This window comes from Crassostrea angulata, chromosome 3 (genome assembly GCF_025612915.1).
Source record: "Crassostrea angulata isolate pt1a10 chromosome 3, ASM2561291v2, whole genome shotgun sequence".
NCBI classification, from domain to species: domain Eukaryota; kingdom Metazoa; phylum Mollusca; class Bivalvia; order Ostreida; family Ostreidae; genus Magallana; species Magallana angulata.
The window spans coordinates 20,589,217-20,612,854 of NC_069113.1; the positions used below are offsets into that span (position 1 = coordinate 20,589,217).

The 23,638-nt window shown below is 32.2% G+C and overlaps 2 protein-coding genes across 3 annotated transcripts; one reads left to right on the forward strand and one right to left on the reverse strand.

Moving 5' to 3' along the window:
- Positions 1 to 162: 162 nt before the first annotated feature.
- On the forward strand, positions 163 to 11,994 carry LOC128175996 (enhancer of mRNA-decapping protein 3-like). Of its 2 annotated transcripts, none has more exons than XM_052841948.1 (7): positions 163 to 298; positions 2,862 to 3,032; positions 3,165 to 3,604; positions 3,847 to 4,173; positions 4,372 to 4,525; positions 4,666 to 4,883; positions 5,073 to 11,994. In XM_052841948.1, the coding sequence occupies exons 2-7, from the start codon at positions 2,869 to 2,871 to the stop codon at positions 5,402 to 5,404; spliced, it is 1,635 nt and encodes a 544-aa protein (XP_052697908.1). In that variant the 5' UTR covers positions 163 to 298; positions 2,862 to 2,868; the 3' UTR covers positions 5,405 to 11,994. The 2 variants fall into 2 exon arrangements, with proteins under 2 accessions (XP_052697908.1, XP_052697907.1); XM_052841947.1 differs by lacking the exon at positions 163 to 298 and adding an exon at positions 404 to 962.
- A 966-nt stretch (positions 11,995 to 12,960) lies between these two features.
- LOC128175433 (uncharacterized) lies at positions 12,961 to 17,099 on the reverse strand. Its single transcript, XM_052841058.1, has one exon. It carries the CDS (start codon positions 17,081 to 17,083, stop codon positions 13,139 to 13,141), a length of 3,945 nt encoding a protein of 1,314 aa, XP_052697018.1. The 5' UTR covers positions 17,084 to 17,099; the 3' UTR covers positions 12,961 to 13,138.
- Between the last annotated feature and the right edge of the window lie 6,539 nt (positions 17,100 to 23,638).

The following is a 23,638-nucleotide window of genomic DNA, read 5'->3' on the forward strand; positions in this document are numbered from 1 at the left end:
TAAATCATTAATAATATATATTCTTGAAAGTAAATTCATTCCTATATCAAAGGCTGCAACATAATAAATATATTTCTAAATATATGTAAAACATTTGTAATGAAGACTTGTCACAAAATTTGAAAATGTTAAAATTATAATCTCCCCTTCTCAATTTTTAATGTTGCAAGCGGTTCTGTGTTTGTTTTGAAGCCATGTTTTTGTAAACGAAGAAATATAGAAAATTGACTAACTTTAGAAAGAACTTTCTCGATTTTGATACAGAAAATTCACTTTTAGGTGTTGCTTGAATATATAGGTAAGTATATTTAAACTACCTTATATTTGTACTTGTTGAATTTTGGAAAAACCGTTGTCTCTGATTGACAATAAGGTGACCTAAATTTTCGAATATAAACAACGATAACTTTTCACGTTATATCGAATTGTGTTAATTGTTGAGCTAATTGACTTGACGAAACAAAATTGTTTTTAATTAAGTTTTCTGAGGTACACTCGACAGTGATATTTTGAAGCATTATGTTTTTCGGTTTGATTGTTTTGTTATTCAGTCGCGGGTGATAGAGATATTGGGGCACTCAAAGGGTAGGAAGAAATGTGCAGAATTGATTTGGTTTCTTATTTTAACACCACAAACTGCAATTCTTCAAGAAAAAAAATTACAACATACATATAGTTTTTTGTTTGCACTGGAAATAAAAATAATTTGTGTTTTTGTTTTTCTGTGAAGAAATATCCCCTCTCTTTTACATCTAATTTCCAAGGTCAACAGATAGGATCTATTAATAGAATCAGATGTAAACTGTGTCAATGTTGTGAAATATATTGACACTTTTCCGTACTGTATGCAGTCAGAATATGACAGGAGAGAGAGAGTTAGTTAAGCAGTTAAATTGAAGGAAATATAACATACATCATAGGAAAATTAAGTACAAACTTTTGAAATAAGGACTGCATTAAAGGTAAGTCTATTCTTTCACTCCAGGAACCTAAGTATTTTAATGGAATGAGTAACTATTGCAAGTCTTAAGATATCTCACATTATGTGCTTTTTGCTGATCGATGTAGAGCTATTAAAATGTTTAACGTTATTAACTATATATAAAATAATCCCAAAACAGAATATGAAAATTATTCAAAATTCCTTTATCAGAGCATAATTGCAACAGCCAGGGTTTCAAAAATACACTTACCCCTGATTTTGCTTTATGTATCTCAAATATTAATGTCAAATTAGGTATTTGAGGGTTTTTTTATATCGAATTTATTTCACAGTATATGGTTTAATTAATCTTGTTCTTAAGAAAATTCCCACTAGCAAGATTGGAAGGGGGGGTATTGAAATTTAAACAACAAATTGACTTGGAATAACAGTTTTGAAAATTTAAAAAAGGATCATAATTATGATGATTTTGAAAGTACATGTATTGATATACACATGTAGCTATGAAGAAGTTCCTTATAATTTTAGTTTAACAATCTATTTTGATATTCATAGATTACCTTGTTTGATATACCCAATCAATATTCATTCACTGAAAAGAAAAGAATTCGCAAATTTTTTTATTTGAAATTTCCCCTCTATCTCTGATTAAAAAAAGACAATTGGACACAATTAAAAATTAAAAGTTGATTTTAAAAAAGATGTGAAATGAAAGTACTCTGATGACAATTTCTGTGTAAAAGTAGTTTGTTCGTTTACTGTGTAATAACTTGTTTCATTTCAAAATATTTTTCAATTATATTTGGACTTGCATTTAATTTTCTAATTCAAGGGTTTTAAACTTAACGATTATTAAGCCATATTATATGAAGTGTCTATAAGGCTTAGAAACACATACCTTTTAAACTTTTAAAAAAAATTACTTGAAACTTTGTACTGTATTATAATTTGTACATGGTTAGACAGATAATGCGAGCTCCAGTTCAAGTGTTTAGTCTTTATTTGAACTCATTTAACTTTCATATGACCAAGAAAGTCTTAGAAATAGAACATGTAGAATTAAAGAGCGTTTCTATTAGATATGTATATGCCAAAAAACAGTTCAGCATGGAAAAATATCGGAGAGTTTCAAGGCCTGTAATGATATAACACTGAGTATTTGTTAAATGGAAGATCTGGCAGATTGCCCTTCATAATTATTGAAAGTTGTGCAATTTCCTATAAATATGCAGGCAATTATGAATACTGCCAGACAGGAAAGGCCTTATATACTGTAGGGCTCAGGTAGATTTAACATGTCCTTATGATTAAGGTTTAAGCTACCCTTGGTAGGTGGATGGATGTCATGTTACATAACAAGCACATGACAGACCTGTTTCTGTTCATACTGCAGATTGTGAAATGAAAGTCATTTATATGGAAAAACAAATTTTTTTTGGTCTGGTTTGATCCGATGAAGAGATTGGTTAATTACACGAGGCAATTATAAATTGCCATGAAATATCTGAATCTGCTTGGGGTTAGACTCTTTATAGATGAATTATTCTGAATTTTAGCTTATTTTAACAATATAAGGAATGTAAAGTTATTGCTGTCTGTATGGTTATTGAACTTTTAGTCCTTGTGTATTAATATCCTGACCAGTAGACAGGTAATCCCTTAGATAATGAAAAAAAAAAAGAAATATTAAAGCCATATCTGCATATGTTTATAAAATCAAAAAGTACTGTGATTCGTGAGATGTTAAAACTGTGGTTTATGTGTTTTTGTATAAATATTTGAAAATTTTGATACCTATCTGTTTAAATATAATCAAAGGAAACACAGTTTGTCTGGTTTCAGGTGAGAGAAGCATATGCCAATCTGTCAAATTAGCAGACCAAAAGGACAGGTGCTTTAATTTGATTTATATTTGCAGGTAAACCATGTCGTCAGCATTTGTGGGCTGTATCGTGTCTATTGACTGTGGGGAGGTGCTGGGGATGTACCAGGGTCAGGTCACCTGTATCAATAACAGTTCCCAGGAACTGACCATCACCAAAGCCTTCAGGAACGGGCTCAAATGCCCTGTGTCAGAAATCACCCTCAAGTGAGTGTCCAGTAACATATCGGAGTTAAAAAGTTGATTTGACCAAAAACAAAAATGTTTTCAAATTACTTTTAAAATGCTGCTGTGCACATTTTTTTTCTCTGTCATTTGTTTCTCTTTACTTTTTGACAGTGCCTCAGATATCAAGGAGCTGAAGATAGTTAAGAACTCGACTGAGGCTGTATCAATTACCAAAAAGATACAGCAGTCGACGCCGTCCAAGTTGTCTCCAGAGAACGACTGTTTGTTGTCGGGACCGTCCCCGGTAAAGATCATAGAGAAACCTGTGAGTGTGTTGTCGGAGAAACAGTTGAATGACTCTTGTAATGTAAGGAACGGCATCAGTAAAAGCAACCAAGAGGGATTAGTAAATGGATTCCTGAAGAAGAGTAGCAGTTCACCAAGGATGACCAACGGAAATATGCCAAGGTCTCCCATAAACGGGGTCAACAGATACGCAGCCACCAATGGGAATGGGTATCAGAGGTACACACCTCCTTGTGAAAATGGTGGCCATAATGTGAGATACACACCCACTAAAGAAGAGCCGCAGAGGCCAAGAAGAAATTCCGGTGAGTTTGGGGATTTTATTTTTTAGTTTGTTTTCATGTGTACAATGTATTTGTTCCTATTTGAACAGGTGATGAAATAAGTTGACTTATAATTGCTTGGTTTTTATTTCCCATACAAAGACATCTGACATAATATAAATTTCAGTAATTCTCAGAGTTTTTGTTGCTGAGTTGTATTCATATCTTGATATGACAAGTTAATCATAGTTACAGAGTTAGAATTTTATCTTGTACATCCACAGCATCTGAAACAAAAGCTAGAAGCTCATCTGCATCAAAGAAGATTGATTTCCGTCGTAAAATTCAGTCCCAGAGCAGAGAGGACTGCTTCAGTGCTCCATCAGAGTCCTACTTACAGGACTTTGATTTTGAGAAAAATCTTGCCCTTTTTGACAAGAAAGCAGTGTTTGAAGAGATTGAAAGTGCCAATCCAGAACTTACTAAAGTGATGGACAACAAAAAACCACAGAAGTACAGGTGTGACGAGAACGTGCTTCAGTCCGCTCCTGTTGTATATAAACAAATCAAAGTGCCAAAATCTGTACCCTCAAATAGTTCTTTTGTGACTGGTAAGCAACCTTCAGTATTTGAAATTCCTAACAAATACTTGACTTGTACACTATATTTTTTATACCTTTAGATCTGTACCCTATATTTTTTTTATACCTGTATATCTTGCCATCAGGCAGACAACAACCATAGATTGTTCCCAACTGAATACAATTTTGATGAAATAATTTGGAGTTTTTTGTTTTCTGTTTAACCAGATTCTGGATTAGTAGTCCCCAGTATAACTTATGAGTGGAGGAAAAAGTTATTTGAGGCAGCAGAGAAGTTAGGGTTTAAGCAAGAGAGACAGATTGAGATGGTAGGGCGTTCTGCGAGTGAGATGGTGCTACAGCTACTGGGTGGTTCAACACGGTAAGCAAAAGGGATGGACGTGGTGGATGGGATGAGATAGTTTCCTGTTTATATGAATGATGGGGTACTTAAATGAATTGTATGAATGGCAGTTTTACATTTTTTAAAAGGAGATAGTACAAAAATTTTTTTGTCTACAGATTGAATCCTCAAAATGGCCACCAACTGCCATCTGTGATGGTCCTCTGTGGTCCCCACCTGCAGGGGGCATATGGAGTCAATTGTGGCCGGCAGCTGTCAAATCATAATGTCAAAGTTCAAGTCTTCATGCCAGGCCACGCCCAGATCCCCGCCTTCATGGAAGATGAATTGAAATTGTTTGACTCTTCTGATGGCAAAAGGACCTCTAGTCTTCAAGGTATTGTGAACATGATTGAAACTAAGCATATCGTCCCTGCATATATTATATTTTATGTATACTAACTGACCATATTCCTTGTAGAGATATTATGTGACATGTTAAATCAAAAGTAAAAAACGAAATATAACACATGTATATAATTTAACTAGCATCAAGCATTAAGAATCTTCTTCGTACTGTCTGCAGATCTTTCATCCAGTGCTGTGGATATTATAATCAATGCCATGGACACTCATGGAAATACTCAATACAATCAACAGGGTTGGTTCATTGCCTGCTCAGAATGGGCCAACCACAGCAAAGCTCCTGTTCTTTCCCTTGATCCCCCAGGGGAGAGCACTGGTGTCCAGGCCAAATGGAGTCTGGGTATCTGTCTGCCACTCAGCGGCGGGGACACCGCGTCCAAAGTGTACTTATGTGACTTAGGGTTCCCTAAGAAAGTGTTCACTGACCACGGCATTGAATACATCTCCCCTTTCAGTCACAAATTCATTATTCCTCTTCATTCCCGATCCTAGTCAGTTAAATGTTTTAATTGCATTATTGATCTTCTGTGTTTTTATGACATGTGTTGTTTATTTTTTTTCTTTTAAATTGGATGCAAGAGTTTACATGACCGTGAACAGTATTTTTGCAAGATTGTTATGAATATGCATTCCGTTATAATATGCTTTTACTTCATTTGTGTTGTATGTTTATGTATGAAGATATTCCATTTGGAAGTGCTACTGTATCATTATGACTGCCAAAATGTACAGTGATGTTTTTTGAAAAAATTGTTTGTGTTCATAGCTAGATATCTGTGATGTTTTGTCATTTTTTGTGTTGCTTGCCAGTCTTTGTGTAAATGTTTTTTTTATCTCTCCCTCTAACATTTGTCATAGGGAAGAAGTTCCATTACTGAACCATTTGCTCTGAATTTTAATCTTGTTTTCCTTTTTAAGTTTTACAAGTTCTGACTACTCTTACTAGATATTAAATGCCATTTTATTTGTCTGTCTCCACAGAAAAAAGTAACAGTTTATGATTCCAGGGCTTAGCTCTCTTACACAAATTTCCCGTCACATGTACTTGTGGGGTATTTTTTTTTATTAATAGCTATATATGGGGCTATCTAAATTGCCTCCCTTAGTTTGTTTTTTTTCACATTAAAGTGGTTAATTTTAGATTATAAGAATTTGATTTAGTTTTGTGTCTTTATCTGAAATAGGACCATAAAGGGCATTTTTACTGAGTTGCTGTCAACTCGGTATTTGTGATTGAAATGTTTGAATGAAACCAGATGTAGATTTTGTATTGGGCCATTTTATTGCTGTGATTCCAATATCTATGGGACTTAACAGAAACGGGATTAATCTTAATTCTAATGACAAGTGTGCTCAAGTTTCTGGAAAAAAAAAGAAAAATTGTGATTTTTTTTTCTGTAAGATAACAATTTGAATTCTTGCAATGTAAATAGTAAACGTATAGTATGTATCATTACATTTATAAATTTAATTATTTACCCTTTTCATTGCAAACAACACATGTCCATTATTTTTGACACAGAGAACTTGGCAGCTTACTATGTTTGCTTTCCAATATAGGATTTTAAATGAAACTGGATAGGGTATAACATTAATCATGGTAGTACAAAAGTCAACATTATTTCATGATTACCATGCGGTTTTTTTTTTCATTGAAGTAGCCCAAATCTGTAAATTGAATATCACATGTTTCACATTTTGTGGTAGAAACGGTCTCTGTACTGAAATATTTGACACAGGCTGATCCGATTTCAATGAATTTAATTCAGTTATGTACATGTTTATCATTATTGATCATTTTAGTGCACATTGAAAGCATTTAATCATTTGTCATGACTATGAATTAGGGCCATTTTATAAGTGTACGTTAATACCTAAGCCACAATGTTTTGGCACAGTTGAGGATATGGATGTTGATAGGATTGCACCAAAGATCACTAACAGAAATATCCTCACCACTGGTATATGTAAAGTGTCCTATAGGAAAACTTAGCAAAAAAGCTAACATATCAAATATATGTGTCAGGTACTTTATTTTCTCTGATTCAATTGTTGTTTGACATGTCGGAAGAGAAAGGAATGTTGGCCTCTGAAGAAGAGAAGGTATGGCTTATACTGTAAATATTTTAACATTCCCACACCTACAGATTTTGAGGGCATAGGGCATGAAATATGTAACTTGAGGTGGGGTTTTTAATTTGGTGCACACATTTGCTATGATATTGTGTACTTTTTCAATGATCTCTTATATTTGTAGATGTTTTATTTTTTGTGCAATAAGTATAATATGAATCTTTGTACATACCTTTGTAAATATTAGTTCATAATCTGCACATCCACTATGATTATTGTATATCAATGTAAATTTGAATTTTTGACCATGTTGTTACATTACTTCAGACATTGAATAACAACTGCATCAAACCTTATGAAGGAAAAATATAAACATGACTCTGTGGAATCAAATTCATTTGAGACTGTATTCTTCAGCAAATGGAACTTGGCAGCTTTTCAAGGACGATGTCATCAGGCAAAGTTGATAGAATGAAACATTCTGCAAAATGTGAGAAGATTGATAAAAGATGATATCTGCAAGTTCTTTATGATTTTGGTCCTCTTATGTATGGACCAAATGGAAGCTGTGCAATGTGATTTTATGGTGCAACTGACTCAAACAAGGAGAGTTTCCTCCTGAGCATAGAGTTGTCTCCTCTTAGACTTTGGAAAAATGTCCATTTTAATATTGTTTAGCAGCTGTATGTTTTAAATTTTTCACAGTTTATTTTGAATGTTTTAATATGGCCTGCTTGTGGAGCCTTGTTTTCTTCCAAACTATGATAGAAATGAGATTGTAATCGAAAACACCTAGAAATTTGTTGGGTCTTGTTCTAGTATTATATTATATGAGATATTTTTTAAACTTCAAGAATGTTTTAAAAGAAAAGGAAGGAGATTATAGAAATGCCAGTATTTACAGAGCAAAACAATATTTTTTAATATTTGTGAGAGAGTTATGAATAAGTCTGCAAACTTCAATTTTTACATGTAACAGACAGTTTCAACAAGGACTGTTTATATAGTCACAAATTTTGTGTACTAAATGATTTATAAATCCCCTTTTTATAAAAAAAAAAAATTTAAAAAAAAAGGTAAAGACTTAAAAGGTAAAAGCTTAGCTATTTGTACCCTTAGAGAACAATTCAACAATTTTAATGAATACCAAGAGAGGGTAAAAGAAAACTGTAACAAGTGTCCACATAAATGGCCCAAGTTGTGTCTGATATAAAAGACAAACTAGCTATTTTGTTTAAATATGTGCCAATGTGTTATTATTGTATACTGTGTGTCATATCATTCTGTTGTAATAACAGTTGTGATAGTCGTGAATGGGAAATACTTTGTTTTAGTGCAAGAACATTTCAAAGAATTCCACATGACATATTTTCTCCATTATCGTAAACCTCAATTTTAAACAATTTTTTTTTTTAATGGAGGAATGTCTCTGGGTAACATTTGTATTTTCACAGAAGACTAAATTAAGTGATTGACTAGATTTTTTTCCTCCTTTATTTTTGAATATAAAAACCTGTTATAGTTTTTTTTTTTTCCATTTTGTTACAATGTATTAGGTTCATTTATCTTAAAAATAGCCTGAGCAAAATGCTCTGTTTAGCTTATACAGCAAAACTTGTTTATAACGGACATGGATATAACAAATTTACAGCTAGGTCCCTTGAAATTCGCTATAAACGAGTTTTGCTGTAGTTGGTTTTTTTTCTTTAATGAATTTTATTTTTCCTTATTTCAATGAGAAAAAAAAAATTGAAATCCAACTTTTAACAATTGAGTAAGTATCATCCCCTTTTTTTCCTACATAATTGTTACTTTCATTCTGAATGAGATGGTGCAAACCAGCTGATTATTTGTGTGATGACAAGTTTGAACATGTGCTACCAGTTTGTTTATATGAATTGTAGTTGTATAAAAATGCACTCTCGCTTACTTATCTGTGTGTGTGTGGGATGGGGAAGGAAGGGGTAATTTTGATTATTATCAGTTGTTGATAATGGAATGTGAGTGTGAGAATCCATAAACATGGCAAAAATGTCTCCAAAAAATTCATTGACTCAATGTCAATTAAAGAATGTGAACTGTAGATGTGTGTGTGTGTGTGTGTCAGTGATAACGTGTCTGCTAGAGATAAAATGAGAGAAACTAATTTATGATATTGATTTACATGAAATTGATATTTACCATGTTTTAAGGATTTTTTCGTCTGTTATTATCTTTGAGAGGGCTTTGGGAGGTAGAACAGGAAGGGGGTGTCTTACATTTTAGATTTAGTGAATACTTATGGTATTTGCCTTGCACATTCAAAGCATTTCATGCAACAGTAATTGATGTTGATATTTAGCCTAAACTATGAAAGATTTGAGGGTATTCATGAAAAACATCGATAATCATGTTCTGCACATCAATAAAATACATGTATTACCTATAATTAATAATGCAAACTGGTGTAAACCAACTACATGTATTGTTAATTTAGTGATTGAATAGAGATAGATGGTTCTTGGAAACTAATTTTTTTGGTAATATTGACATTTATTAAAAAGATTGAAAATAGTTCTGATTTAAACATAAAACCAAGTTAATTACTTGAAATTCTTCAATACAGTGTAATTATTTGGTGCTGGAAGAGGGCATATGTTTTGAAGTTGCTATCCAATATATATTAATATTGAAGCTGAACTGTAATCATTTATGTGTGATTTATTTCCATTAGTTTAATGATTTACTGTCTTGATTTAAATATTCCCCATATCAAGTTTAAAGTTAAAACTTGAAATTATTTAAAAATCATTCTGTCAATTTTAAATGAGAATTCAGCTAGTTTTGAATGACAATCTGCTTCATAGGTATTTGGATTTTTTTTTCCTAAATATGTAATAATATCTTTAAAATGTTCTAAGTGTGCCTACTGATAATTAACACAGAGTAATGTTCATACTTAAATTTGAGCTAATGTTGTATAGTATTTTTCTTAAACATTTATTTAATTTTATCCTTACAACTAGGGCATACATGTAGTTGAATCTTTTTAACCTTTTTCTTTTATATATGTTTCCTTTCCTTTTATATGTTTTACAGTCTTTTTAAACCAATAATTGTGCATAATCGTAATGTATGACATAACAAGGTCTTAATATACCTATACACATGGGAGAGTAATTTCGAGAAGCATTGGAAGATTATGAATTAAAGGAAGCCAAGAAAAAGCACATGAATCTTAGAAATTATGTTTTTGAAAAGGTGAACATATTCCTTGCCGTTATAAGAAATATATTTCCTAATTGTTATGGTCTCCCCATTTTTATTTTGTTTTCTTTAATTTCTTTTTAACCCTTCATTTCAAGTAGAAAAGAAAAAAGTTTAGATTTTCTTTAAAAAATCCCAGTATTTGAAAGTTCATGTTTTTGATGACTTTGTTACTTTACCTTGTTAGTTTTATTTATAATTCCATCTTGATAAAAAATGCAAGCTAAATTATTATTTAATGTAAAAGAAGATGTGACAAATGGATAATAATGATTTAATGAAAACATGCATATTTCTGCAATGTGCTGAAATTAATTCAGATGAAGTATCTGAAGTTTATTTTAGTTCAGTTTTGGAGAGTACAAAAAAATATTTGTATTAACACCAGCTATTGAAGTGTCTTTAATGATTTGTGTGTAAACATCATCACCAAATTTTTATATTTAAACATTAGATTTAATTCAATTGGAAAGCTAATTACGTACATGTACCATTGTATTATTTTGATTTCTTAGACCATTGTTCAAATATGTCACATCTTTCAAGCTATACATTTTGTAAATACATTTTTTGGTGCATTTTCTTCTTAGCCAAATTATACTATTTTGGTTGATTTCCTTAACATACATGCTCCAAAATCTGTATTTACAACTTGAGGAAATAATGGCTCTATGGACTGTTCCTTTGGAATCGGATTTAATCAAAAGTAGTGTAGTTACAAAGAGTAGATTTGTTTTATATTGTTGTCTAGGTTACTAGTATTAACTACTTTGAATTTTATTTGTCCAAGAGACACATTCATCTGTGAAAAGATATGTCAATTGTATCTATTAAATTTAGCATGACATTTTGTCTTTTTAAAATGCTTACTATTCAGAAACTACAAATTTTTTTTAGCGTTTAAAGCACGCGATTTAATAATTTAATGTATGCCAACTGTTTGATTAAAATCATGGCAATATTCTTTTATCAAAGTATTTATGTTTTCATTTTTTTCTCAACATTCACGATTTGGTTTTTATAAAAATCTTCTTTTTTTAAATGCTACATGTACATTTGGACTTTTTTAATGTGAAAACTAAAAACAGTCAGTTTTAATTTTCTTCCAACAGATATGTTTTTGGACATTATATATTCATATATCGGTATGTTTAATTGAAATATTTTCTTTAAAGTATATTAATTATTATTCTATATTACAATGTCATGTGGGTCTTGATATATTTCAGTGAACTAAATTGGTGCAAATAATATCAGCAATCTTTCATAATCTGACTTACTGATGTTTGTTTCAAGGTTGTTTTAAAATGTACCAATTTAGGGGCAACTATTTAGAATTAAAATTTTACCAGCAAAGAGCACTCTGATATCTTTTATTTAAAAAAAAAAACAACTTTAATATGTAATTTTAAGTTATGCTTTTAATAACCAACTTGTGAGATACTAAGATTTCTATTTCGAACAAGACAAGCTTTAAAGTACATGTATATCTAAAGTTAAGTTAGCAATGTTCAGTGGGTCGGTCACACATCCGCTACTAATGCTGAAACTTTTTTTGGCTGAAATATCTTTTAAACAATATGTAAGCCGAGATCTCGGACATCTTTTTTGAAGGTATGATAGTCTTTAGAATGGTATACTGTTTTTATCTCTAATATGACATCAAGTTGTATACCTAAAGTATCAAATAATACTTTTATCTTTGTGAACTTTCTTTAGTGCAAATCAAGATCTATTCAATAAAGTAAATTCATGTACCAATATTCTTATTTTATTATTAATTATTTGTTGAGTGTATATTTCACGTGTACATGTAGTAGGGTTTTATAAGCTACGTGTACTTGTATTAGGGTTCCATTTTGCGGGTGCCTAAAAGTTAGACAAAGTCTTATTCTGGCTCAAGAGTAACCCAAAGAGGATTCATGGGTAAATGATGTGCAGTGACCTTGAACAAATTTCCAAGATCAAGGTCAGGGTAAAAATTGTCTGTGTAGAATTCTTGTATTTCAAACATCGGATATTACGTAGCAATGGTATTTGTTTTCTCAGGGGCTTCGCTATAAAATTTTTTTATCATATGACTGAACTGAAGACAAATTATTACACTGTCATGAGGATTTCTTGTATTTTGAATAATACGGAGCTTGAGTCACGTCTTTTTAATGCCTGCAAATTTTAAACAGTTCATTTCTTAAAAAGGGCATGCTCACGATTTTGGTCAAAAATTATTTTTCCAGTTTTAAATGCTTCAGAAAGGCACTTTTAATAGGCAACCGAAATTTGAGTGTCATTTGCTGAGTTATAAGCGAGTTACAGAGCTTGAAATTCCTCGCTATGTAAACAAAGCGTTTGTTTAAATTTTGAAAGTTGAAGTAAAAATTTCAGTTTAAAACCGAAAACGAATGTGTAAAACCTTAGGAACTGTTTATCTGTGCTTAAAATAAATAAAAAAAAATCGACAAGTAAGCTGGAAAAAGAGTTTTTCCAGGTATATTGTACCTATGTAAACAAAAACAGGACACGAGCCTTGTTTACATAACAAAGAATTTTGAGCCCTGTATCTTGCTTATAACTCTACAAATGACTCTCAAATTTTATTTGATCATTAGAAATGCATTTCTGAAGCATTGTAAATAATAAAAAACATAAAAATATAATTTTACCAAAATCATGACCATGTCCCTTACATGAACAAATATAACAAATCCATATATTTCTTTTGAGAAGATTTGAACTCTTTAATGACATCATGTTCTTAACAGGGCGTTTATGGCAACAAAAATAAAACACAATGAAGTGAGGGATTTCAAAAATTTGAATAAATAAGAGTTGAAGATGAGATAAGGTCTGACAATAATTGATATACAATGTGAAATTAAATATGAAGCAATGGAAGTTTTAGAGACATCACCGTTGCCTTCTTGTATTTATGTCTGGATAGGAATAGGCCCTGTTCTCCGATAAATGATTTGCTCTGGGGTGCCTGTGAAATCCTTGTCTGGAGAATGCCCTGTGTCTGGGTCTCGTCATTTCTTCGTTAAATATTCTTCTTTCCAAAAGCCTTCTTCCAAACAAACTTCTTCCACCATAAGATATTCTATCAGTGCTTCGGTCTCCATTACCCCGAATCTGTTCGTTCAGTATGCGATGGGGACTTTGAAGAACTGAATAGTGATGGTTCCTAGATTTTGCAAACGGGGCTGGTCTGTATTTCCTGGTGGCTCTGTATATCTGATTCAGTTCTTCAAGTTCTTTTGCAGTCAGTTTCAGTAACAAGTTGCCACTGTGCGTCGATTTTTTATACAATGAATCCAAGCTCTGGTATCCTAAGGAGTCCATGTATATTTTATTTAGCTCGTGTAGTTCTTTTGCAGTCAGTTTCAGTAACCTGTGGCCACTGTGCATTGATTTTCTATACAATGAGTCCAAGCTTTGGTGTCTTAAGGAGTCCTTATATATTACATTTAACTCGTGTAGTTCTTCTGGAGTCAGTTTAATCAAACCGTTACCACTGTGTGTCGATTTTTTATACATGGAATATGGGCCTTGGTACCCAAAGGAGTCCCTGTATATCTGACCTTCCCTGAACTCGTCAGTATCATCAGAATATGGTAAAAATCTGTCGAAAATTTCTGGTTCAATGTAACCTACATCGTTTCTATGTAAATTTTCTGTATATGGTAAAATCTTCTTGTATTTTGTTGAATATCTTTTATGTTTGATTCCCTTTCTATTGGAATATTTTGATGTTAACCTTATGATGCCATTATAACCATAATTTGTTTTCTTTTTGTAAAGGTTCTGCCTTTTATTTCGTTCCATGTCTTTTGGAAGACGCCTTTCAATATTTTGAATGGCAATAAACAGATCGTCGTCATTCGCTATTGGCGTAACCAAATTTAGATCATCATCAACTTCATCAAAGTTCCAGTCAGAATTAATCTCTCTAACTGGATTATCAACTGGTATATCGAGCAAGATTCTTTTGTCTTCAGGCAAATTCGGAACGTAACGCTTCTCGTTCTTTGGCTGAACTCTTGGGAAAACTAAATCATCCTTTGGGATATCGTTGTGTGGAAAGGGTTGTCGTGGTAAAACATCAGGTTTATGATCTCTAACAATAACATTGGTTGGCTTCACATCTTTTCTTATTTTACGTTCCCGTTTAGATTCATCAATTCGAGTCAGTTGGTCCCCAATATAATCCAAATGATTGATAGGAGGAAAGACGACAGGTCGTGTCTCTTGACTTTCGCTGTCTTCACTTTCTTGACTTTCATCACTTGAATCTTGGTCAATGCTACCTGAAATGCTCGAGTCCTGCTCATTGCTTTCTGATTTACTAGAGTCTTGTTCACTGCTTTCTGATTTACTAGAGTCTTGTTCGTTGCTTTCTGATTTACTAGAGTCTGATTTACTAGAGTCTTGTTCATTGCTTTCTGATTTACTAGAGTCTGATTTACTAGAGTCTTGTTCATTGCTTTCTGATTTACTAGAGTCTGATTTACTAGAGTCTGATTTACTAGAGTCTGATTTACTAGAGTCTTTTTCATTGCTTTCTGATTTACTAGAGTCTGATTTACTAGAGTCTTGTTCGTTGCTTTCTGATTTACTCGAGTCCTGCTCATTACTTCCCGAATTACTTGAGTCATGCTCAATGCTCGTCGAATGACTTGAATCCTGCTTGGAGATTCCTGAAATATTTGAGTCCAGTTCATTACTTCCTGAAATGCTTGAAACCTGCTCGTTCCTTTCCGAATTACCTATACCTACTTTGTCGCTTCCCGAGTTACTAGAATCTTGCTCGTTACTTCCTGATATACTTGAATCCTGCTCTTTGCTTATTGAATTACTTGAGGTTTTTTTGTTTTGAACGTCACTAATTACTTGGTGATGTCCCTGTTGTCTAGCTGAAAGAACAATGGTAGTGCCTGCCTCCTCACTTTCATTAGAGTTTTCAGTATTTAGTTCCACGTCATTTCTTTCCGTTTCAAAGATTCTGCTTTGAGCTAAAACATCGGGTCTGAAAATGCTTGCTTTTTCTTTAAACATCTCTTCGCTACTTTCTTCTTTCTGCTCTTTTTGACTGCCTGAAAATTGAATAACATTGACCTCCGGCTGTTTTTCCATTGGAAATAACGCTGCAATTAAGTTCTTTGAACTCGATTGTGGTGAAATTTCTTTGTCGCCTTCGTTTGCAGAATTTCTTTGCAGGAGACGATTCCCGTTTCTATTTTCAACATTTATTTGTAATACATTTTCTTCCTCACTTTCACTTTCTTGCTCATCATCTTTAATTGCATCATCACCACCACCCTGCAAATATTGCAAAAACATTTGCCCCTCATCCAGTGGTATAAAAAAATTGTTTTGATCTTGGAAGGATTGTGAATGTTGATTTTTAGGTCCAGAAAATCCTTCTGCTAGTTTCAGTAGATTTTCAAGCGCTTTTATTTCTTTTTCTGGATCCGGAATTTCTTTGAAATGGCCGTCTGCGTCCAATGTGTGAATTTTTTGCAAAGAACTAGCCAGGAAGGTATCTGGTATTTCTGATTTAGCTAGATGGTGTACTAAGTTACGGTCTGACCCTGTATCTGACGACGGATTAACGTTTTGTGAGCGTTTGAGATTCCTGGCATGATTATCTTCGAACTGAATTGTATTTTCCATAGCTTTCTGAATAGAGTTTGAATGTACAAACTGCTCAGAAACATACTTTTCATTAAGCTCTTTGCTGTCATCCTTGTTTTTATTATCATCAGAAAATTTCTCAACGGCGTTTGAAAGCATTGCATGATTTGAAAAAGTGTTTTTTGTGAGATCGCCTCTTCTCTCTTGCTTTTTTTCAACAGCCTCAATTTCTTTCTCCGGGAAACCAAAAATATCTGTCAACTCGTTGTAAAGGTTTATATTTTCATCCATTTGCGTAGAGCTTGCTAGGAGATCATTGAAACCAATCTCTGGATTTATGTTCCTATGCATTATGTTTTCAGGTTGAAATTGATTCCAACTTGCTGGTGCAACTTGCGACACTGATAGAATATTTTGATTTGTCTGTAGAGGAGTTACGTCTTCATCATCAAAAAGGATTCCGTTTGGAAATTGTGCGAAGTTAGAGATTGGATCCTCATTTGAATCAGTCCTGCCAGCTGAATCTATTTTCACCTCATGTTGTTTGTCATTGTCGTTATCATATTCTTCCTCACTTTTATCCTCATCTTTCTTAATTTTTTCTCGTTTTACTCCTTCGTTGTCAAATTCAAACATTAAAGGATGTATTGGGGGCAATCTGATTTGTGAGTGTGTTTTCTTTGCTAGTAGTAAATCCTTTAAGAAATGTTTCGCTTTTGCGTCTAAATGTTTGCTTGAAAGTACATCGATCAGATAATTATCAGTATTGTTGTTCAATGCACTATGGTCTACATGGTGTCTGGACTCTAAATATGTGCTGTTACCAATGGATTTTGATTTGTTGATATTCAATTCTTTCAGTTTCTTGCCCTCAAAGCTCTTTTTCAAATCACCATCGTCTGCGGCGGAAGACTTATCTTCGAATTTTTTCAATTTTAAAAATATATATCGTAATGTATTTGTTATGTTTTCCCTCTTCTCCACTGGCAAATGTTTGGCAATTTTAGCAAAAAGAACGATGGTATGTTTATATTTTGCGAGTACTGAAGCCTCTTTTTCACTTGCTTTTTCCAACGCAGATAGATACGACCCCTCATCGCGCTTATCGTGTGCTGTGATGTTGTTTGAGAGTGGCTGCGCTGTAAGATCTGTCTCTCCTATGTGTTTGGGGGCAGCATTAAGGAAGGCAACTGCTGCCAGAAAAACCACAAAGGCAAACATAATCTAAAAAAATGAAAACGAGTTGATTACTAACAAAGACCGGTGCGTGAGGGGTACAGCGTAAAACTACATATATTAGTCATATTTATAATTTTTTAAACAAATTATTGCTTTAAAAAAAAGATCAATATATCATATAATATTTTCGTAGCCACTTTCTGCATTGCAAAGAAGATATTTTGATATTAATCATCGCCTTTTCTGGCATCATAAACCCAGTTTTCTGAAATCAGGAAATTAATTTCATGGAACTTATTTGAAAATGCTTTTCTGTTATATGAATAAAGTGAAATTTGACAATAGATTATAATATTGGTCATCCTACGTGTTGATATCATCTTGTAAAAGTCTTTAAGTTTTAAATATTTTTTTTTCATTTCGAATTTGAACATAAAGATTATTCAATGGAATTTGCTTTCAAATTTTATATATCAACGCTAACGTGCTTTATAACATATATGGATATTATGGATACTTGTCATTGAATGGAGATACAATAAAAATAACCCTATGCATATTTCTTGAATTATGCCTTCTTGTGATAGTCTCTGTTTTCAAACATAAAAAGAAATACATCCTTTGGATTTAAAACTACGAAAGGAATACTTGTATATCTTTGATTATATTATTCTCCTGAATGTTATGAAATTAAACATCATTGCTTATCATCACCTCATTATTATAAGTAGGCTTTTGATCTACTGCCTTTTCCTGATGCTGTAATATGCACGAGTAATTTACGACAATTGATTAGGATGAGTTTCAATTTTTCTTGGCATACTTTGAGTAATGAGATAGTATAATTAGAATATAATTGCTCGATGATTGATATCTATTTAAATGGCAGCTTTATTTCACATTAATTTATGATATGTTTTTGTTTTACACCATGTTAAAAGCAATAAATCTAACGATTTTCAATGAAATGATTAGCTCATTAATTTCCAACCAATAAGTAATGATTTTTAGGTTTCCGACTTTATAGGCAGTATTTGAAAGATGAGGTCAATAGTTTCATCTGAAAGTTTTAATATCGAATTTCTTTGTGAACACATGTATTTTTTTTTTAAAAATGTAACCTGTTAAAAGTTAACAACTTTTAAGAATTTTTTAAATACAATATTGTAGACATTTTGGCATATTAATCTTTTCTTCATAAGTTTTTATCGTTATAGTAGGTCTTCAACTTTATCAAAAATTCACCTACAACTTTTATTTTATAAACACAAAAGATATTTCTTGGATTTTAAATACTCCTTTAAATATTCACACCCCATGTTCATCAGCTTGGAGTCAATTTTAGCTGAAGACATGTAGCTTGTCTGGCATATTAAATTCGATGGAGGACTGGAGATTATAGCGCCACCGAATAAAAAAAGTGTTTATTTTTTGGGCACAAAACGTGTACTATTTCACGATTTATTTCTCTATATATTCAAACTGCTTTCTCATAATATCACGACAAAACATTCCCCAAAACCCATTGTTATTCGCACTCTAGAGCCACATTAAATTGAGAGCATTTAATATTTCCCCTATTTATACTGCCATTTTGGATGCCAAGACAATTCGGTCCAACACGGTTTATGCATGACTTGTAAGTGTATTTGTTGCTGATGAAGTAAAATAATATGTTAAATCGAACGCACGTCTAATAATATTTTGTAATAAACGGAGAAATGCATCGCGAAACAGCACACTGTTTGTGCACATAAATATGCACTTTTGTAATGGGTCACCTTAATCTTTTTGCAGACCAGTGTGCTACAGATAAGAAGGTTGGTCAGTTAGTATTCTGTGTTACTAATATTTTGAGTCCTTAAAATATTTTTATATTCACTGAGATGAGAAAAAAAAATAAAAATGAATGGATTGTATATAACTAATGAAGGTCAGTCAGTAAGTTCAATGCAATTTTGCAATGTCAAGGTCATTTGAATATCGATTAGAATGAGTAATTGGGATTATCATAAAATTGAAGGTTAAAATCACTTGTCAATGAAAGTATTTTGTTAGTAAAGCGAACTAGCAAACACAAAATTTTTAACAGTAAATATTTGACCCATGCTAACAAAAATACGAGCGTGGGTTACATAAGAGCAAACTTTGAGCACTGTTTCTCGCATAAAACTCGACAACTGATATCACAGGGGCCAAGTCCGTTATAACATTAATTTCAATGTAACCATAAATAAAGAAAGGGGTCAAACTCTGACCAAGATAAAATAAAAACAACCAGCTGAACTTTTATTCTGCCACCACATTGACCTCTGACAGGGCCAGCCATTTTGACGTCTTTGAGAAAGATTGATTCTGAATGGACCATCAGGAATATTAACCAATAAAATTGAGTTTAGCATTAGCTATCACAATGGCCGGCCTTGTCAGAAGTTGATGTGGTTGCAGAACAAAAGTTCAGTTTGGAGATTCTTTAAGGAATTTTATCGGATTTTGAGGATGTAAGTAGCGTGCGTTTGATGTGAGAATTTAAAAGATTAGTGCGAATATTTGTCGAGATTCTGTTCTTGTCATAGGCAAAAACCTATTGCAAATGTTATAAAAATTAATTGATTTTTTAGGCCTTTGAAGCGAGCTGGTAGTGGGGTTTTTTTTTAATCTTGGTCAGAGTTCTATCCCTTTCTTTATTTATGATTACATTGAAATTAATGTTAAAACGGGCTTGGCCTCTGTGACTGATATCAAAACCTTAACAAACATATTAAACAAAAAATGTTATCCAACTCAACTAATGACTATACACCTTTACGAGGGATTGATGGTCCTGGCCTTTTCATATTATATAAATAAGGGGGGGGTTGGTGTATAAAATACTTTTTTAAAGATATAGGAAAATTTTTTGAAAGTAAAAATAATGAGATATTTCTTTACTTAATAATAGTTTATTGCTAAAAAAAATTATCTTTAAAAATATGGTGTGGATTTGATGGTTAATTTGTTCACAACCGAATGTCCAAAGGCACTTGTGTTCAATCCATATTGTTACATTTTATAGTTAACTCTTTTTTACATTTATTACATAATTGTCATAGTATAACAATCCTGTTATATAAAATCGGTGAGTATAAGTCTGGCAACTCTTTTCTAAACAACAATGTATATGTACTTTAGAACTTCTATACAGACTTTATAATGATTACTCTTGTTGTCAACTTTATTTTTGATGGGCGTTTAAAAACAAGATTTCTGTTATTTATATTTAAAAAAACTCCTGTGAAATAAATGACGTTTCACTAATCAATGTCTTGTCATTTGAAAAGTGTCTTCTGTATATAAAAAAAAGAAAGTAATCAATTAAAAGGCGACAATAAAAGTTGTCTTTTGTAAATTTAGGGAGGATTTAATTCAAATACTGGTCATAAATCTTACATCAACCACAGGCTATGTTAATTTGTTTAATAACTATATGAAACAATTGCGATTCATTTGTTTTTAAACTGCTTATCATTGACATAAAATAATGGACTGGGAACCACATATTATAATTTATCTCCAAAAAGAAATCGGACTCAATATAACTATCGTCTTTTGTATTTTCAATATTAATAAGATAACTCAAATGTCGGTCAATAGCATGCACAGATCCAGAACATTTTTCCGTAGGGTGAAATGTCCGAGGTCTATTTTCGGTTTATTTACTGTGTGAATTTAAGGTGGCTCACTTCACCTTGAAATAGTTTCTCAAATCAGCGGAAAATTGCATGGTAATGGTTGATAGCATGACGGTTAAGAAGCATATAATTCAAATGGACGAAAAATTTGCAATTTTGGATTAAGAAAAACTATATTTTCAAACATTTAATTCAGTAATGTGAACAATAGCCCAAGGCGGATTCGAACTCATGACCTGCTGTTCACAAGTCCGATATTTTGAACATTGCATGACATATGACGATATTCAACCAATCATATTGATACAAACAATTAAACAAAACAAATCGCCACCTTGTGACGTAGTGTCTTAAAAAGTATAAGTCTAGGTGTAGTGAGGTACCTTAATAGATTTAAATTTTCCAGAAGGACCCCCCCCCCCCCCCCTCGACCTCTCCCATCCTAGTTCAGCATATGAGTAGAAATGGACTTAATTTTTCATGTAAAAAAATTAATAGACATTTTAAAGAAGCCCGACACGTTTTTCATTTTTTTTTAAATTTCACTGATGTTATTTTGACTACAGTTTTTAAAAGATATATTTTTCATCGCACACTCTTCCAAAGAGATATGCTTAAGGAACTTACTGTCGAACATCAAAGATATGATGGCAATTTTTCAAGTTTTTTTTAACACGGAAAGTGAAAATTTGATGAATAAGTCAATGCTTTCTTCTTATATGAAAAGAAGCCAACTACATTAATTGTGTAAACAATGCAATCTTCCATAACACCTCACCGTAAACTTACCTTACAATATTGAGTCCCAGCAGCTAATTCGTTCAAGAAGCCATGTGTACGACTGATATAATTTGTGAGATTTAATGTTGTTATATATGAGTTCAGTTTGCGTTACATGGGCAGGTATCTAACAGAGTCAATCAAGAAGTTCCATGTTAATGAATGATCAATCATGGTGTCAAAGTTTTGTATACATACATGATCACGACATTATTATTCAGCCTCCGTGAAAAAATTCTAATGAATAGATAAATTATTACTAAATTTATTTTGGTTTTCTCACCTTGATTTAAAATATCGATGTGGAGGACACGAGAACTTAATTCAATGAAAAAGGCAAAAAACTTCATATACGTACAACTTTACACAAATAGAAAATACATGGAATATTATGTTATATATAGGACAATGTTTCTACCTTTTTTTTTTATCTTATTCGTATTTATTGAATGAATAAGTTCTTGTTTAATTTATTGCAGTCCCAAAATCGTGTTCTAGCTTTGTGAAATTGATAGGTAATATTATCAGAGCTGGCCATTTTTTTTTAGAAACTAGTATTTGTCTGCAAATCATACCGTACAGACTTAATGCTCAATTTATACGAACCTTGTAAGGCAGACTACAAATGTTATATTTACAAGCATTTAGTTTATATTTTGAGCTTACAGTATCATTTAGAACAATGAAGTTGTACACAAATGTCTTTCCAAAACGAGGTTGTCCTCGCTTATTCTTTTTTGAAAGAGTTAGACATAAGAAATGTATCAAGAGACAAACATGCACTACAGAAATTGAAGATGAAGGTCGTTTTGTACGTGTATGCCAATGTACATGTATATGACATTATGTAAAAAGTTCTTGAAAAGTTATTATTGGTGTGAATTGTCCTTGTACAAATTATTACAGATTTTAAATGTAATATTGAAGATGAAGATAAAATTATACGTGTTTGCCAATGTATATGACATTATGTTAAAAGTTCTGGAAAAGTATTATAATTGGTGTAAATCATTCATATGAAAATTATTACAGCTATTTAGTGTAAACAGTGTCAAAGAACTGTGTAGTTAAGGACAATTCATTTATAAAGCCATTGCGCTCAGAATGGTTTGAATTTGAACATATAATGTTGCGTATATTGCTGTCATTTGTTATCTTTATCATTTATTTTTAATATTACCACCATTAATATTATCTATTAATACATTTGTCATTTTCCATGCAATCTAAAAAAGTTGATATTATATGGTTTTATATTAATATGCATATGACACCGATTCATAGGGACTGTCCGTCAATTTTTTGTCTGTTTTATTCTCTTTTGTAATCTTGTAATACTGTTAAAGAAATACGTCTTCTCTTATAAAGAAATCGAACTATGGTAAATCTATTTAAATGTGTCCATTTTGACATCTTAATTAAAAGCACAGGATATCATTGGTTAAGGCAATTTTTATAAGAATGTTATAAGTGCTATCGTTTAGTTAATCATGTAACTTTTAAACCGAATAATTCATCTGAAATAGAGGAAAGAAAGTATTATTTCGTAATTATGTTATTCTCCATTAATGACCTAAAAAGTGAGACTTTCTGTATATTTATATACATTCTGTACAGATGAAAGTAAAGATCACAGGCAATGAAAGAAAAAGGTTGAACTGACTACTTTCTTTGTGCAAGTTATTAGATGAAAGTAAAGATCACAAGCAATGTAAGAAAAAGGTTGAACTGACTACTTACTGAGTGCAAGTTATTATTTATGGATTTTAAAAAGTGTTTTAAAATAATAGTGCTCAGAGGCTAATGACATCGCAGTCCATGGGTTGACAAAAATACCATAGATCGATCGATGTTGCACTCCCTAAGATCAATCAAATTACGCTTTTTTCCTGTAAAAACGCAGTAATGAAGAGTTCCAAATACAAAAAGGGGAGTCTCTTGATAATATCACGTTTTGTGGACCAATAAAAAGGAGTCAGCTGTGTCATATTGCGACGTCATGACTCTGGGTCGTGGTTGGTCGGACGCTAACTTTTTGATAAACTCTCCAAGTTATGCACCCTTCTCCTTACGGCCAAAAGTATAAGATTGCTCTACACTGTCCCTTTATATTTCGAATCCCTGATATTCGCCGACCTTCTACATA

What these genes read in the sequence shown, in the direction of transcription:
- LOC128175433 (XM_052841058.1), bottom strand. Translation starts at nt 17,083, where the DNA reads ATGTTTGCCTTTGTGGTTTTTCTGGCAGCAGTTGCCTTCCTTAATGCT.
- LOC128175996 (XM_052841948.1), top strand. Translation starts at nt 2,869, where the DNA reads ATGTCGTCAGCATTTGTGGGCTGTATCGTGTCTATTGACTGTGGGGAG. An exon ending in AAATAGTTCTTTTGTGACTG is followed by an intron (nt 4,174 to 4,371) that starts GTAAGCAACCTT and finishes CTGTTTAACCAG; the next exon opens with ATTCTGGATTAGTAGTCCCC. An exon ending in AAGGACCTCTAGTCTTCAAG is followed by an intron (nt 4,884 to 5,072) that starts GTATTGTGAACA and finishes TACTGTCTGCAG; the next exon opens with ATCTTTCATCCAGTGCTGTG.